The sequence below is a fragment of the Indicator indicator genome, chromosome 20, assembly GCF_027791375.1.
Source record: "Indicator indicator isolate 239-I01 chromosome 20, UM_Iind_1.1, whole genome shotgun sequence".
NCBI lineage: Eukaryota > Metazoa > Chordata > Aves > Piciformes > Indicatoridae > Indicator > Indicator indicator.
In genome coordinates, this window is record NC_072029.1 from 1,038,042 (window position 1) to 1,049,752 (window position 11,711).

General features: G+C 59.2%; 1 protein-coding gene across 1 annotated transcript; it reads right to left on the reverse strand.

The window, feature by feature from the left end:
* Positions 1 to 3,162: 3,162 nt before the first annotated feature.
* On the reverse strand, positions 3,163 to 10,993 carry LOC128973593 (zinc finger protein 777-like). Its single transcript, XM_054389936.1, has 7 exons — positions 10,970 to 10,993; positions 9,884 to 10,180; positions 8,460 to 8,586; positions 7,391 to 7,612; positions 5,723 to 6,109; positions 4,953 to 5,060; positions 3,163 to 4,187 (listed from the first exon to the last, which is right to left on the reverse strand). Exons 1-7 carry the CDS (start codon positions 10,991 to 10,993, stop codon positions 3,163 to 3,165), a joined length of 2,190 nt encoding a protein of 729 aa, XP_054245911.1.
* Positions 10,994 to 11,711: the final 718 nt, after the last annotated feature.

Here is an 11,711-nt window from a genome sequence, read left to right on the forward strand (position 1 = left end):
GGTTATTTAACCAGCAGCAGTGCAGAGGTGACCTGAGTGAGGACTGTTGTGGTTGGGCAGCAGTTGGGAAGTCTCAGATAAAGGACTGGGCTCATGTGGTCTCCTGTTGTGCTGTTGGTGAGGGTAGCATCAGCCCCATGGCTCTGCTGTCACCACAGCTTCCCACCCCTGTGGTGGCACCAGAACCTGTGCTGGGGTAGGAAGGAGCCTGGCTCTCACCCTGCTGTTGGTCACCCTTGGGATGAGTCCTCAGGACTCATGTGAAGCAGAACCCAAGAGCATGATGGAGCCATGGGGAGGAGCAGGATGGGACAGGACAGGTGAGGGCAGGAATGTGGCACTGCCCCATGGCAACTGGCACTGTCCCATACGAATGTAGGAGCTGCCCCAGCTGATGGAGTGGGGCCAGAGGAGGCCAAAACGATAATCCAAGGGCTGGAGCACCTCTGCTGTGAGGCCAGCTCAACAAGAGTTGTGCTTGTTCAGCCTGGAGAAGAGAAGGCTCCAGGGAGACCTTCTGGTGGCCTTTCAGTGTTTGAAGGAGCCAAGAGAAAGCTGGGGACAGATTTTGAGCAGGGCCTGCTGTGACAGGACGAGGGGAGATGGCTTGAACCAAGGGAGATTCAGACTGGAGAGAAGGAAGAGATTTTTGATGCTGAGGGCAGTGAGAGCCTGTCCCAGACTGCCCAGAGCAGTAGGAGCTGCCCCATCCCTCGCACCATTGCAGCTCAGGTTCTTTGGGGCTGTGAGCAGCCTGCTCTGGTTGCAGCTGTCCCTGCTGGCTGCAGGGGGTCGCACTGGATGAGCCTGAAAGGTCCCTTCCAGTCCAAACCATTCCATGATTCTGTGACTCTGAAGGTGCCAATCACAGCCCCATTCTGCAGGATCTGGGATCCTTGAGATTCCCTGGCAGCTCCTGCCTGCAGCCCTGCCCCATGGTAGTCAGGGCCACCCTTGCCTGCCCTGCCCCGCCCCATCCCCTTGATTGATCACCCTCCCAGCTGCAGAGGGCTCAACCTTCCACAGGTGCCAGTGACATTCCTGGGAGCACTGCAGGTGGTGATGGCATCATGGGAAGAAGTGCTAGGGACAGTGGTGGGTGACAACACCCCAGGGGCACCCATATCTGCAGCCCCACCACTGTGGGCCGAGGCTCTGGTGGCCATATCCAGCAGTGGCACCTGCAGGATTCTGGGCCCAGTGCAGGTGACTGGGGTGTACTGGGCAGTGTCCAGCAAGGCCTTGGACAGTGGCAGAGAGCCAGAATGTCCTTGTCCTGAGTTGGCTCAGGGTCTCCTTGGCATGACAGGAGGGAGCACAGAGGCTAGGCCGAGGTTGTCCTGAGGGCTGTGGGGCCTCAGGTCCAGCCCTGCTCTCCTTGTGGGACATGTCCTGGGGCCCTGGTCAGCCATATGCAGAAGGTGGGGACAGAGCTGATGGCAGTGACCACCATGGGCCCCCCAGGATCTTCCTTCACTGTCAGCACACGAAGGTGCCAGCTCCAACCCCCACCCAGGACCAGGCAGAGCTACAGACAAATCTTTTATTATCTTCGCCTGAGAGGGGCAGCTGGGGCCTCACAGGGCACACTGGTCCCACTCACAGCAGCTTGAGAGGCAGAGGCTGCCCCCCACCACCACCCCACTGCTCACCTTGCTGGCACTGCCTGGGGGGCACTGGGATCTCTACCAGGCTCAGCCTCACTGCCAGACCATCACCACAGGACTCTGACCATGCTGGTGTCCCACAGGGTTTGGCAGCAGCACTGTCCCACTGGAGACATGAGGATGACTCATCTGCCGCAGTCACCCCACCTTGGCTATGCTACTCTATGTGTGCTCTTCAGTCCTGGGGACAGGAACTGACTAGGAATTGAGACCAGAGGAGCAGCTGGACCTCATGTGTGTCCCCAAGGAGCAGCTGACACTGCTGTCCCTCCCAGGGGCAGAGAGGTGGCCAAGGATCACACTGGGACATGGTGCGGGGTATCTCCTTGGCGCCCAAAGCACCACTGCAGCCCAGCAGACCTCATGAGTGAACAGGAATGAAAAGCTATGAGAAGGGAACTGATGTCCAGGAGAGGGACAGGGATCTGATGACCTCAAATCATTACATGAGGCCACTCAGTGAAAAATAAAAAGCAGAAAAGTAAACTCCAGAGTCCTGTCAGCGGTTGCCCTGCAGAGTGGTGCCTCCAGGAGTGATCTGCCCCTCTCTGTATGCATTTCGTGCTCCCCAGCAGCACACAGGATGTGTGCCAGGCTCTGGCCCTGGTCAGGAGCGGTTCGAATGGTTCTTGAGGACACCAGAGCCTCCCCTGGCCTGGTTTGCATCAGTTACCTGTCTGCCTCAGGGCAAGCCTTGCTCCATCAAAGCTCTGAGGTAGCTAGCAGAACTAGTCTTCATGGGGTTAGTTAGGGTGACTCAGGGAGATAGAACCTATGGTTTGGAGAGTGAGAGGTCAAGGGAAGGGGGCTGAGCCCCAAAGACAGCTCCAAGCCCCAAGGAGGGCTCCAAGCTCCTCACCCAGGCAGCAGCTCCTGTAGCTCAGGGGGAATCTCACCCATGAGGTGTCTCTACAGTGACTCTGCACAACCTGGGGGTGTTGATTCTTGGTGTTGGTGGCCCTTGGGTGAAGGGAGGGGTGGTGCTGGGACCCCAGACGGTCCCAGTGCACCTTCACAAGCAGAGAACGTTGTGATTTGATTTGTTTCAGTGCAACACCTGAGTGCTTTCAGCCCAATCAGGGCTGATGTCCTTACCAGAGTGGGTGGCCAGGACACCAAGGGGTGTCTTGGGGATGCCACGCTCTCATCTGGTGTCTTAGTCAAGAAAGGTCAGTGAAGGGCAGGGCTCCTTGGGGCTCCATCAGCTTGATTCCCCTCTGTCCTCTTACCATGTTGTTGTAGTACTGAACACGAGGGGTTGGCTCCAATGGGAGCTGTGAGTGAGCTCAGCAGAGCCTGAGGAATGGCAAAGTTGTTTTGTATCATTGGAGGCATCTGTAGTTGACTCTGTATGGTGGCACCCAAGCTTTGGATTCCTTCTACAAGCCAGGAAAGCTCCTGAAGCCCAGCAGGCAGAGTGCTCCCAGCCCCAGCACTGCCGTGTGCAGCACCACCGCTTGGCGGTTCCTCTCCAGCCACTGCCATCTCTCCTGGCTCATTTCTCCACAACCGCTGCCCTGCTTCCTAGTCTGACCACGGGCTGGGTGGCTCTCCCAGCCCAGCCCTCGCAGTTCTTCACTGATGCTCCCAGCTCTGAGGAGCCCATCGGGAGCACATTTGCCAGAGCCGATGCGGCTGCAGCGCCCGCGGGGCCTGCGCCGTTCTGTGGTGGAGGCTGTGGGGCCGCCGGCGGGGTGGGGGTGGGGTGGGCCGTGGGGGGCTGTTGGAGAGCAGCATCCAGGGCTTTCTGTCGCTCGTGGATCTTCTCGTGGCGCTCCAGGTGGTTCCTGCGGGTGAAGCACTTGAGGCAGGTGCTGCAGCAGTGTGGCCGCTCGTGGGCGTGGGTCCGCATGTGCCGCCGCAGGGAGTGGGGGCAGGACAGGATCTTCTTGCAGTGGTTGCACTTCAGCAAGGGCTTCCCGGGAGTCTTGGGGACCTGCTGCCTGGAGAAATACCTACTGGACAGGCTGCCTCTGTCTGCTGGCTCCTCCTTGGTCTGGCCCAGCAAGGCCCCACCGGCATAGGTCCCATTGCCCAGGCCGTGGGCACTTGCGTACATATTCTCACAGAGCTTCCTCCTGGGTCGGATCCTCAGCTCGGGGTGGACGTTCCCCCAGACCTTGGCCCCGAAAGCTCTGTCCTTGATGTGGATGCTCTGGTGCAGGTGCAGGTGGTGCTGGCTGTCAAAGCTGATCTCGCAGAGGGGGCACTCGTAGGGCCCCTCGGTGGCGTGGCTGCGCTGGTGGATGATAAGGTTGATCTTGAGGCGGAAGCGCTTCCCGCACTCGGTGCAGGGATGCCACCACTCCCGCACGTGCCCGCGGTGGCAGCTGCCCAGCTCACACCGGCTCGGCCTCTTCTTGCTCTTGGCCTTGGCCTGCTCGCTTCTGGTGCACTTCTGGCTCTCCAAGCTGGGAGAGGCTGCAGAAACCTCCTGCGGTTCCTCCGGCTCCTCCTTCACCTTGAGCACTGCAGAAGCTCCTTCGGGTGCCGCTTCACTCTCCAGTAAAGCATTGTCCTCTGAAATGGAACAACACAGAGCTTGGGCTCTCAGGTCGTGGTCATGTCCCAAAGCACTGAGCAGCCTCAGAACGGGGTTTGGAAATGTGCAGAAGCCACCACAGTGTCCTGCCCACAGTCCCTGGGCAACCCAGCACGGTCTTGACAGCACAGAGCCCTTGCTCCCAGGAATCACAGAATCATGTTGGGTTGGAGAAGACCTTTGAGATCATGGAGTCCAACCATGAACTCCACTGCCTTGGCACCACTGAACCATGGCCCTCAGCACCACATATCTACAGCTTTGAAACCCCTCCAGGGATGGAGACTGCACCACTGCCCTAGGCAGCCTGGGACAGGCCTTGACAAGACTCAAGGGAAAGAAATTGTTCCTCATGTCCAACCTGAACCTCCCCTGAGGCAACTTGAAGCTGTTTCCTCTTGCCCTGTCACTTGTTCCTTGGGAGAAGAGACCAACCCCCACCTGGCTCCAACCTCCTTTCAGGGAGTTGCAGAGAGCCAGAAGGTCTCCACTCAGCCTCCTTTTCTCCAGGCTCAACACCTCCAGGTCCCTCAGCTGCTCCTCACCAGACCTGTTCTCCAGACCATTCCCCAGCTTTGTTGCCCTTCTCTGGACCTGCTCCAGCTCCTCAATGTCCTCAGAGCAACGGTCACAAGGCTGACCCCAGGACTCAAGGATACAATTCTGTGACTCTGCAACGCCCTACCTTGCTTGGTGGTCAAAGCCCTGAAAGCTCTTTCTTCTCCCTGCACAGGGTTACTTACCTGTGTCAGACCCAGCTGGGTCCTCTTCCACTTCAGGCTCATCTTCCCTGCACAGCTGCTCTTTTGGTGTGCTCAGGGACATGATGTTCATGACCATGATGGGGGTTTCTGTTTGCAGAGAAAGGCAGAGGAATTGTCAGTAGCTGAGGAGTGCTCACACATCCCTGCTCTGCTGTGATGCTAACCAGGAACTTTGTTAGGAGCATGCAGAAGCAGCAGAGCGAGCTGCAGCTCACGAGGTCACACCATGTTGTGCCAGGATGGTTTAGGTTAGATGGAAGCAACAATTTGCCTTGAGGGTTGTCAAGGCCTGGCCTAGGCTGCTGAGGGCAGGGCTGGAGTCCCCATTACTGAAGGGGTTTAAAAGCCATGGAGATGTGGTGCTGAGGGCCATGGTTCCATGGTGACCTGGCAGTGACAGCCAGACCCTTCGTTTAGAAGACATCACCACCAAAAAAAAAACCAAACCAGCCCTGCCCACCGAGGCACCACAGGAACAGGCTCATTGGCAGTTCCCCCTCCACTTCCCATGAGGGACCCATGGAGATGGCCAATGGAGAGCTGGGGAGTGCTCAGGCCCTCAGCCCCCTGCCCTTTTCCCTGCCAGCACCTTGACAAAGGCACCCCAAGGTACCTGCTTTTCCCTGGAGGTGTTCTCTAAGCAGAGTCACCTGCCAGGCCCCCTGCCAGACACTGCTGGGAGACCTCCTGAGAGAGCTGGAACAGGCATGGCCAGGGAAACAAATCCTGCTGGCATCTGTAGAACTCACCTCTGTCACCTTCCATGGGGACTTCATCTGCTCCCAAAACCTCTTCCTCCTTGTCCATCTCTTCTGGTGTCTGCAGGGCCTTCCCACACTCTGTGACACCTGCCTGGGGGGGCCTCTGGCTGTCTGTGATGTTCATCTGGGGGGGCACCTCCCCATGTGGGACATCTGTCTGGCGGGGCTTCTGACCACCTGTGATGCTCATCTCTGGGTGCTCCTGGCTGTGTGGGATGCTGCTCTGCGATGGCTTCCCCCTGCCTGGGCTGGCTGTCTGTGGAGGCTTCTGACTGTTGCTGGTGGGAGGCTGGGGACTCCTCTGTCTGTCTGTGATGCAGAGCTCTTCATCCCTCTGGATGCAGGATGGGAGGCCAGGCTTGGACACAGCATGGTCTGCTCAGGGGGCAGAGCAGAGGACAGTGGATTTGGTTAGGCACAGGCTGCACCTTCATTCTGTTCCTCTCAAAACAACTCTCTCTCCATGACCCCAGATCCAGCTGGCACTGCAGACTGGCACGAATTTGGCCTCAAGTTGACCCAGAGCAGGTTTAGGTTGGACATGAAGAACAATTTCTGCCCCCTGAGGGCTGCCAAGGCCTGGCCCAGGGTCCCCAGGGCAGAGGTGCAGTCCCCATCCCTGGAGGGATTTCCAAACCATGGAGATGTGGTGCTGAGGGCCATGGTGATGTGGTGCTCTGGCAGTGCTGAGTTCATGGTTGGACTCTCTGATCTTAAAGGTCTCTTTCAACCAACCCATCCTGTGCTTGTATGAAATGCAGGTTCCATGCTCTAACAGGGAAGGTGCTGCTGCTTCCTCAGCCCTTTGGCAGGATCCAGCCCTGAGCACAGCTGCAGCTGCACTATGGAGAAGATCTAAGCAACAGAACATGAACTAAAATCTCAGAAGGGAGGGAAAGGCTTTGTCTGTGCAGCATCTGTTCCCTCTGGGGCTGCTGAGCCTGGAGAAGAGCAGCCTGAGAGGGGATCCTTTCCATGCTCAGCAAGAGCTAAAGGGAGCAAGGGGATGGGGCCAGGCTCTTGTCAATGGTGCTAAGGAGCAATAGGCACAAACTGGAACCCAGGAGGTTTCACTTCAACATGAGAACCTTCTTTGGTGTGAGGGTGCGGGAGGCCTGTCCCAGGCTGCCCAGAGAGGTTGTGGAGTCTCCTGTGAAGAGATCCCAAAGCCCCCTGGGCATTGTGCTCCTGGGCAAGCTGCTGTGGGTGCCCTTCTTTAGCAGGGGGTTGGACTGGATGATCTCCAGAGGTCCCTTCCAACCTGCCCAGGCTGGGATGCTGTGGTTCTGTGATTCTCTCTTCCCAGGAGTGTTTGACAAGGAGCAGATGACCCTTGAGGTCCCTTTCAACTTGTTCCTCTATGACTCTATGAAACCAACCCTCAAACACACACTTAGGGCTCATTTCTGGGTAATGTCCAACCTAAACCTCCCCTGGGGCAACTTGAGGCCCATTCCTCTGGTCGGGTCACTTGTTCCTTAAGACAAGACCCCAACCCCCACCTGGCTCCAACCTCCTTTCAGTGCCCTGTGGAGTTTTGGTCAACACAGCCAACAGCCCCTCAGAGCAGTTCCTTTCTAAGAGACTCTCCTGGGAGGTCTCCTGACAAAGCTGGGACAGGAACTGCCACCTCCTCCTGGCACACACCAACCCTACCTGTGTCAGCTTCTCTGGGGACTTCATCTTTTCCCAAAGCCTCTTCTGCCTGGTCCATCACTCCTGGTGCCTGCAGGAGCTCCTGATCTTCCCTGGTACATGGCTCTGAGGGCTCCTGATGGTATCCAGTGTGTGTTTGGGGCTGCTTCTGACCATCTTCGATGCAGAGCTCTTCATCCCTCTCCATCCTGGAGAGGATGTCAGGCTTGGACACAGCATAGTCTGCCCATGGGACAGAGGAGCAGTGGACAGAAGGATCATTAGGAGCTGTCAGCCTCTCAGGGTGCCCCTTCTCTGCCCAAGCCCAGGGGGAGCAGGCAGTGCAGATAGCCACCAAGAAATGATCCTTGCTCCAGTGGGGAAGGGGCTGATCCTTTCTGGGCCCCATGGCAGGTTCCATCCCTGAGCACAGCTGTAGCTCCAGTGCAAGGAACATCTTAAGACCAGAACATGTCTGGAGAAGAGCAGCCTGAGGGAGATCTCATCAGAGCTGATCAGTGGCTGTCAGGAGGATGGGGCCAGACTCTCATCAGTGGCACCCAGGGACAGGAGAAGGGGAATAAGGCACAAACTTGGGCATAAGAAGTTCCATCTGAACATGAGGAGGAACTTTAATTTGAGTGATGGAGCCCTGGAGCAGGCTGTCCTGCCCAGAGAGGTGGTGGAGTCTCCATCTCTGGGGAGATTCCAAACCTGCCTGGATGTGTTCCTGTGTGACCTTCCCTGGGCAACCTGTTCAGCGTCTCACACACCTCACTGTAAAGAATTTCTTCCTAATCTCCAGCCTCAACCTCCCAAGCTCAAAGCCACTGGCCCCCATCCTGTCACTACAAGCCCTTGTCAGAAGCCCCTCCCCAGCTCTCTTGTAGGCCCCCTTCACAATTTGTTCACTACATTTACCTAACAGACGTTTTTTATCACTCTACAAACAGGAGGGAGGGGCAGTGTGTGGGTCTGACCACTCGGGAGAGGCTCCACTGGCTACACCAAACCAGGCCATCAGTGGTGGGCAGCTGCCAGGCCCAGCTGCCATACAAGCTGCCCCTGAGGTGCCAAGCCAGCTGCTTACCCAGGGAGATCAGTGTCTCGTAGTTGCCCCTCATGACAGCCCTGTACAGGTCCTTCTGCCAGCACTCCAGCCTGGCCCACTCCTGCTCGTTGAAGTACACAGAGATGTCCTCGAAGGTCAGCGGCACCTGGAGGCACAGAGGCTGCTGACTGCCAGGGCATGAGGCAGCAGCCAGCAAGCATCAGCCCTTGGCTGGCACAGCTCAGGGCACAGAGCACAGCCTGGCTGCGCCAGAGCAGGGCTGGGGAGCAGCAAGCTCTGGCTGATCAGGCTTCACAGGCACTAGATTCAGAGTCATGGAAACGTCTTGGTTGGAAGAGACCTTTAAGCTCAGGGAGTTCAACCCTTAACCCAGCACTGCCAGGGCACCACCAAACCACAGCCCTCAGCACCACATCTCCACAGCCTGGAAACCCCTCCAGGGATGGGGACTGCACCACTGCCCTGGGCAGCCTGGGACAGGTCCTGACAACCCTCAAGGGGCAGAAATTGATTCCCCATGTCCAACCTAAACCTGCCCTGGGGCAACTTGAGGCCATTTCCTCTCATCCTGTCACTTGTTCCTTGGGAGAACGGACCACCCCCCACCTGGCTCCAACCTCCTTTCAGAAGGTCTCCCCTCAGCCTCCTCCAGGCTCAACACCCCCAGGTCCCTCAGCTGCTCCTCCCCAGCTGTGTTCTCCAGACCCTTCCCCAGCTTCATTGCCCTTCTCTGGGCCTGCTCCAGCCCCTTGATCTCCTTCTTGGAGTAAGTGACCCAAAACTGACCCCAGGATTAGGTGTGACCTCAACTGGGGCTGAGTATTGGAACCTGCTCACTTGGTTTCCTGCCCTCACTGTGCCTCTTTTGCACAGTTGCCCTCATCTCACTGGAATGACCATGGGGCAGACCCAGCAAGGGTACAAAGGGCTTGAGCTGCTCCTCCTTGAAGCAGCAGGTCTGGAGTTGGACACTTTCCCTCACATTGAGAGGCCACCCAAGGAAACTTGCCAGGATTGAGAGAGCTCTTCCCCACCTGCTTTGGTGATCCAATATTTCTTCTGGATGTATCCTTGAGTGAGCCCTTACCCCTTTTGGGTCCGTGATCCCTTCTGTGAGTACCCCTGGGTGGGAGCTTCTCCCTTTTGTGAGTGAGTGTGGGCACAGCTTGAGTCATCTTTATGAGAAAGAACATTCCCAACAGTCAGGGCTTGGCTGTGAGGTGATGTGCTCCCAAGAGGCATCCAAACCACTGATTTGCTCTGTGCTGGGTAATTTTGGATTGCAATAAACCTACGTTTCGGGAGGCCACTACTGTTTGCTGGGTGGCTCCCACAGGGCCAGAACTTGCCAGTACTCAGCCACGCAGGACCACTCTGCCACCTCCTAACCTCCTCCCTACACAGCCATGGTGCTTCCAGGAGCCAAACTGGACACCATTTACCTTGGGGACCTCGCCCCGGGTGTTGGGGGGCAGCCGCAGGAGCCAGAAGTTCCTGTTCCTCAGGAGGTTCTCCATGTTGTCCAAGCGCTGCTGGAGGCGCCCATAGTCCTGCAGGAGGCTGCCCAAGGCAGCCAGGCTACTGCCCAGCTCCCCAACCAGGTTCTCACAGGCCAGCAGCCTCCGTTCAGCCCTTTCCGTCCGGCTCCGCAGCTCCTGCAGCTGCTGCACCTCCACCTGCCCTGCTGCTGCCTGCGCCCCCATGGCCTGCACAGACCTGGGCCTGAGGGAGCCCAAGTACTGCAGGGACACAGGCACGGAGGTCAGGGGTGGTTGGGGCCCAGGCACCCTGGTATCCCCAGCTACAGGTGACCCCTGTAAGGCCCCACATTCCCCAGGGAACCTGCCAGAGATTGGCTGTCCCCCACCTGCCCATCCCCCAGGACTGGAACCTTTGGGGGGGCTCCCTTCATCCCCCTGAACTGGCACCCCAAGGCAACCTTGACAGACCCCTCCCCAGCCCCATCTTCTCAGAGACCAGCACTCTTGAGGTGCCCTCCAGACCCCCACCCCCTCCTGACCCACCACCCCTTGAAGATGCCCCTGCCCCAGATTGCCAGGACCAGGATCCCAAGGGGACCATCCTCCTTCCCCTGACCCAGCACCCCTGGGTGCCCCTATCCCCATGTGCAGGCACCCCCGGGAACCGCCTCGGCTCCCTGACCCAGCACCCTTCGGGAACCGCCCCAGCCCCACCTTCCCCAGAAGCAGCAACCCTGGGCAGCCCCCAGGCCCCTGAGCCGCTCCCCCAGAGCCAACTCCTCCAGCCCCACCTACCCGCGACCGGCACCGCTGGGGACCACCTCTATCCCCCTCAGCTGGTACCCCAAAGGGCCCGTCCCCCGCCTCCCCCCGGGCCGGCACCCCTGGGGACCTCTCCTCATCCCCATGGCCGGGACCCCAAGGGGGTCCTCCTGTCCCTCCCCTCCTCCTCGGGGCTGCGGGACCGCGGGCCCGTCCTGACGCTGGGCGCTAGCAGGTCCGCCTGGAGGCTCCCGGGGCTCTGTCCCGGCCCAGTGCGGCCCTCACCTGCACGGGGCCCTGACGGGACATGGCCGCCGCCGCCGCCGCCGCCGCCACCGGCACCGCGCGCCCTGCAGCAGCACCGCCCGCCAGGAGGCACCGCCCCCAGGGGCAGTGCCTAGCGCGGAGTGCAGCGACCCCTGGCGGCCGGGAGGAGCAGGAGGCGGGATGGAAACTCCCGGGGATAGCCGTGACCGGGCAGCGCTTCCCCGGCTGCCACACGCAACCGACAGATTCGACCAGTGCCACCCAACTCCCGATGCCACCGGCCCTGGACCAAACTGACTGTTCCCGACCTCCAGGTAGCACGGACTCTGGCTCCCGCTGGCTGACTGCTCCTGACCCCTGCCGGTGTCACCGACCAGCCGGGCCGCCAGTGTCACTGAGCCTGTCCTCACAGCCCCGTGCCAACCCCCGGTGCTCCCGCGTCCCCCAGCCCCGCCGCACGCCCGCCGCACGCCCACCCTCCGAGAGTGGGCACCGGACCCGCGCCGCCGAGCCATGGCCGCCCCTCGGCGAGCGGCCCCGGGAGAGCACCGAGATGGGGGAGCACAGTACGGTCTGTAAGGGATGTCTGGAGCTTCTGTTCCCCTTTGCCTCCCCAGTCAGGACTCTCTGCAGCCCAGTACAAACCAGTAGCGTCCGGTACGGTCTGTAAGTGATGTCAGGAGCTGCAGTTCCGTTGCCCCAGCTGGGGGAGCCCAGTACAGACCAGTAGCACCCAATACGGTCTATAATGGATCCATCT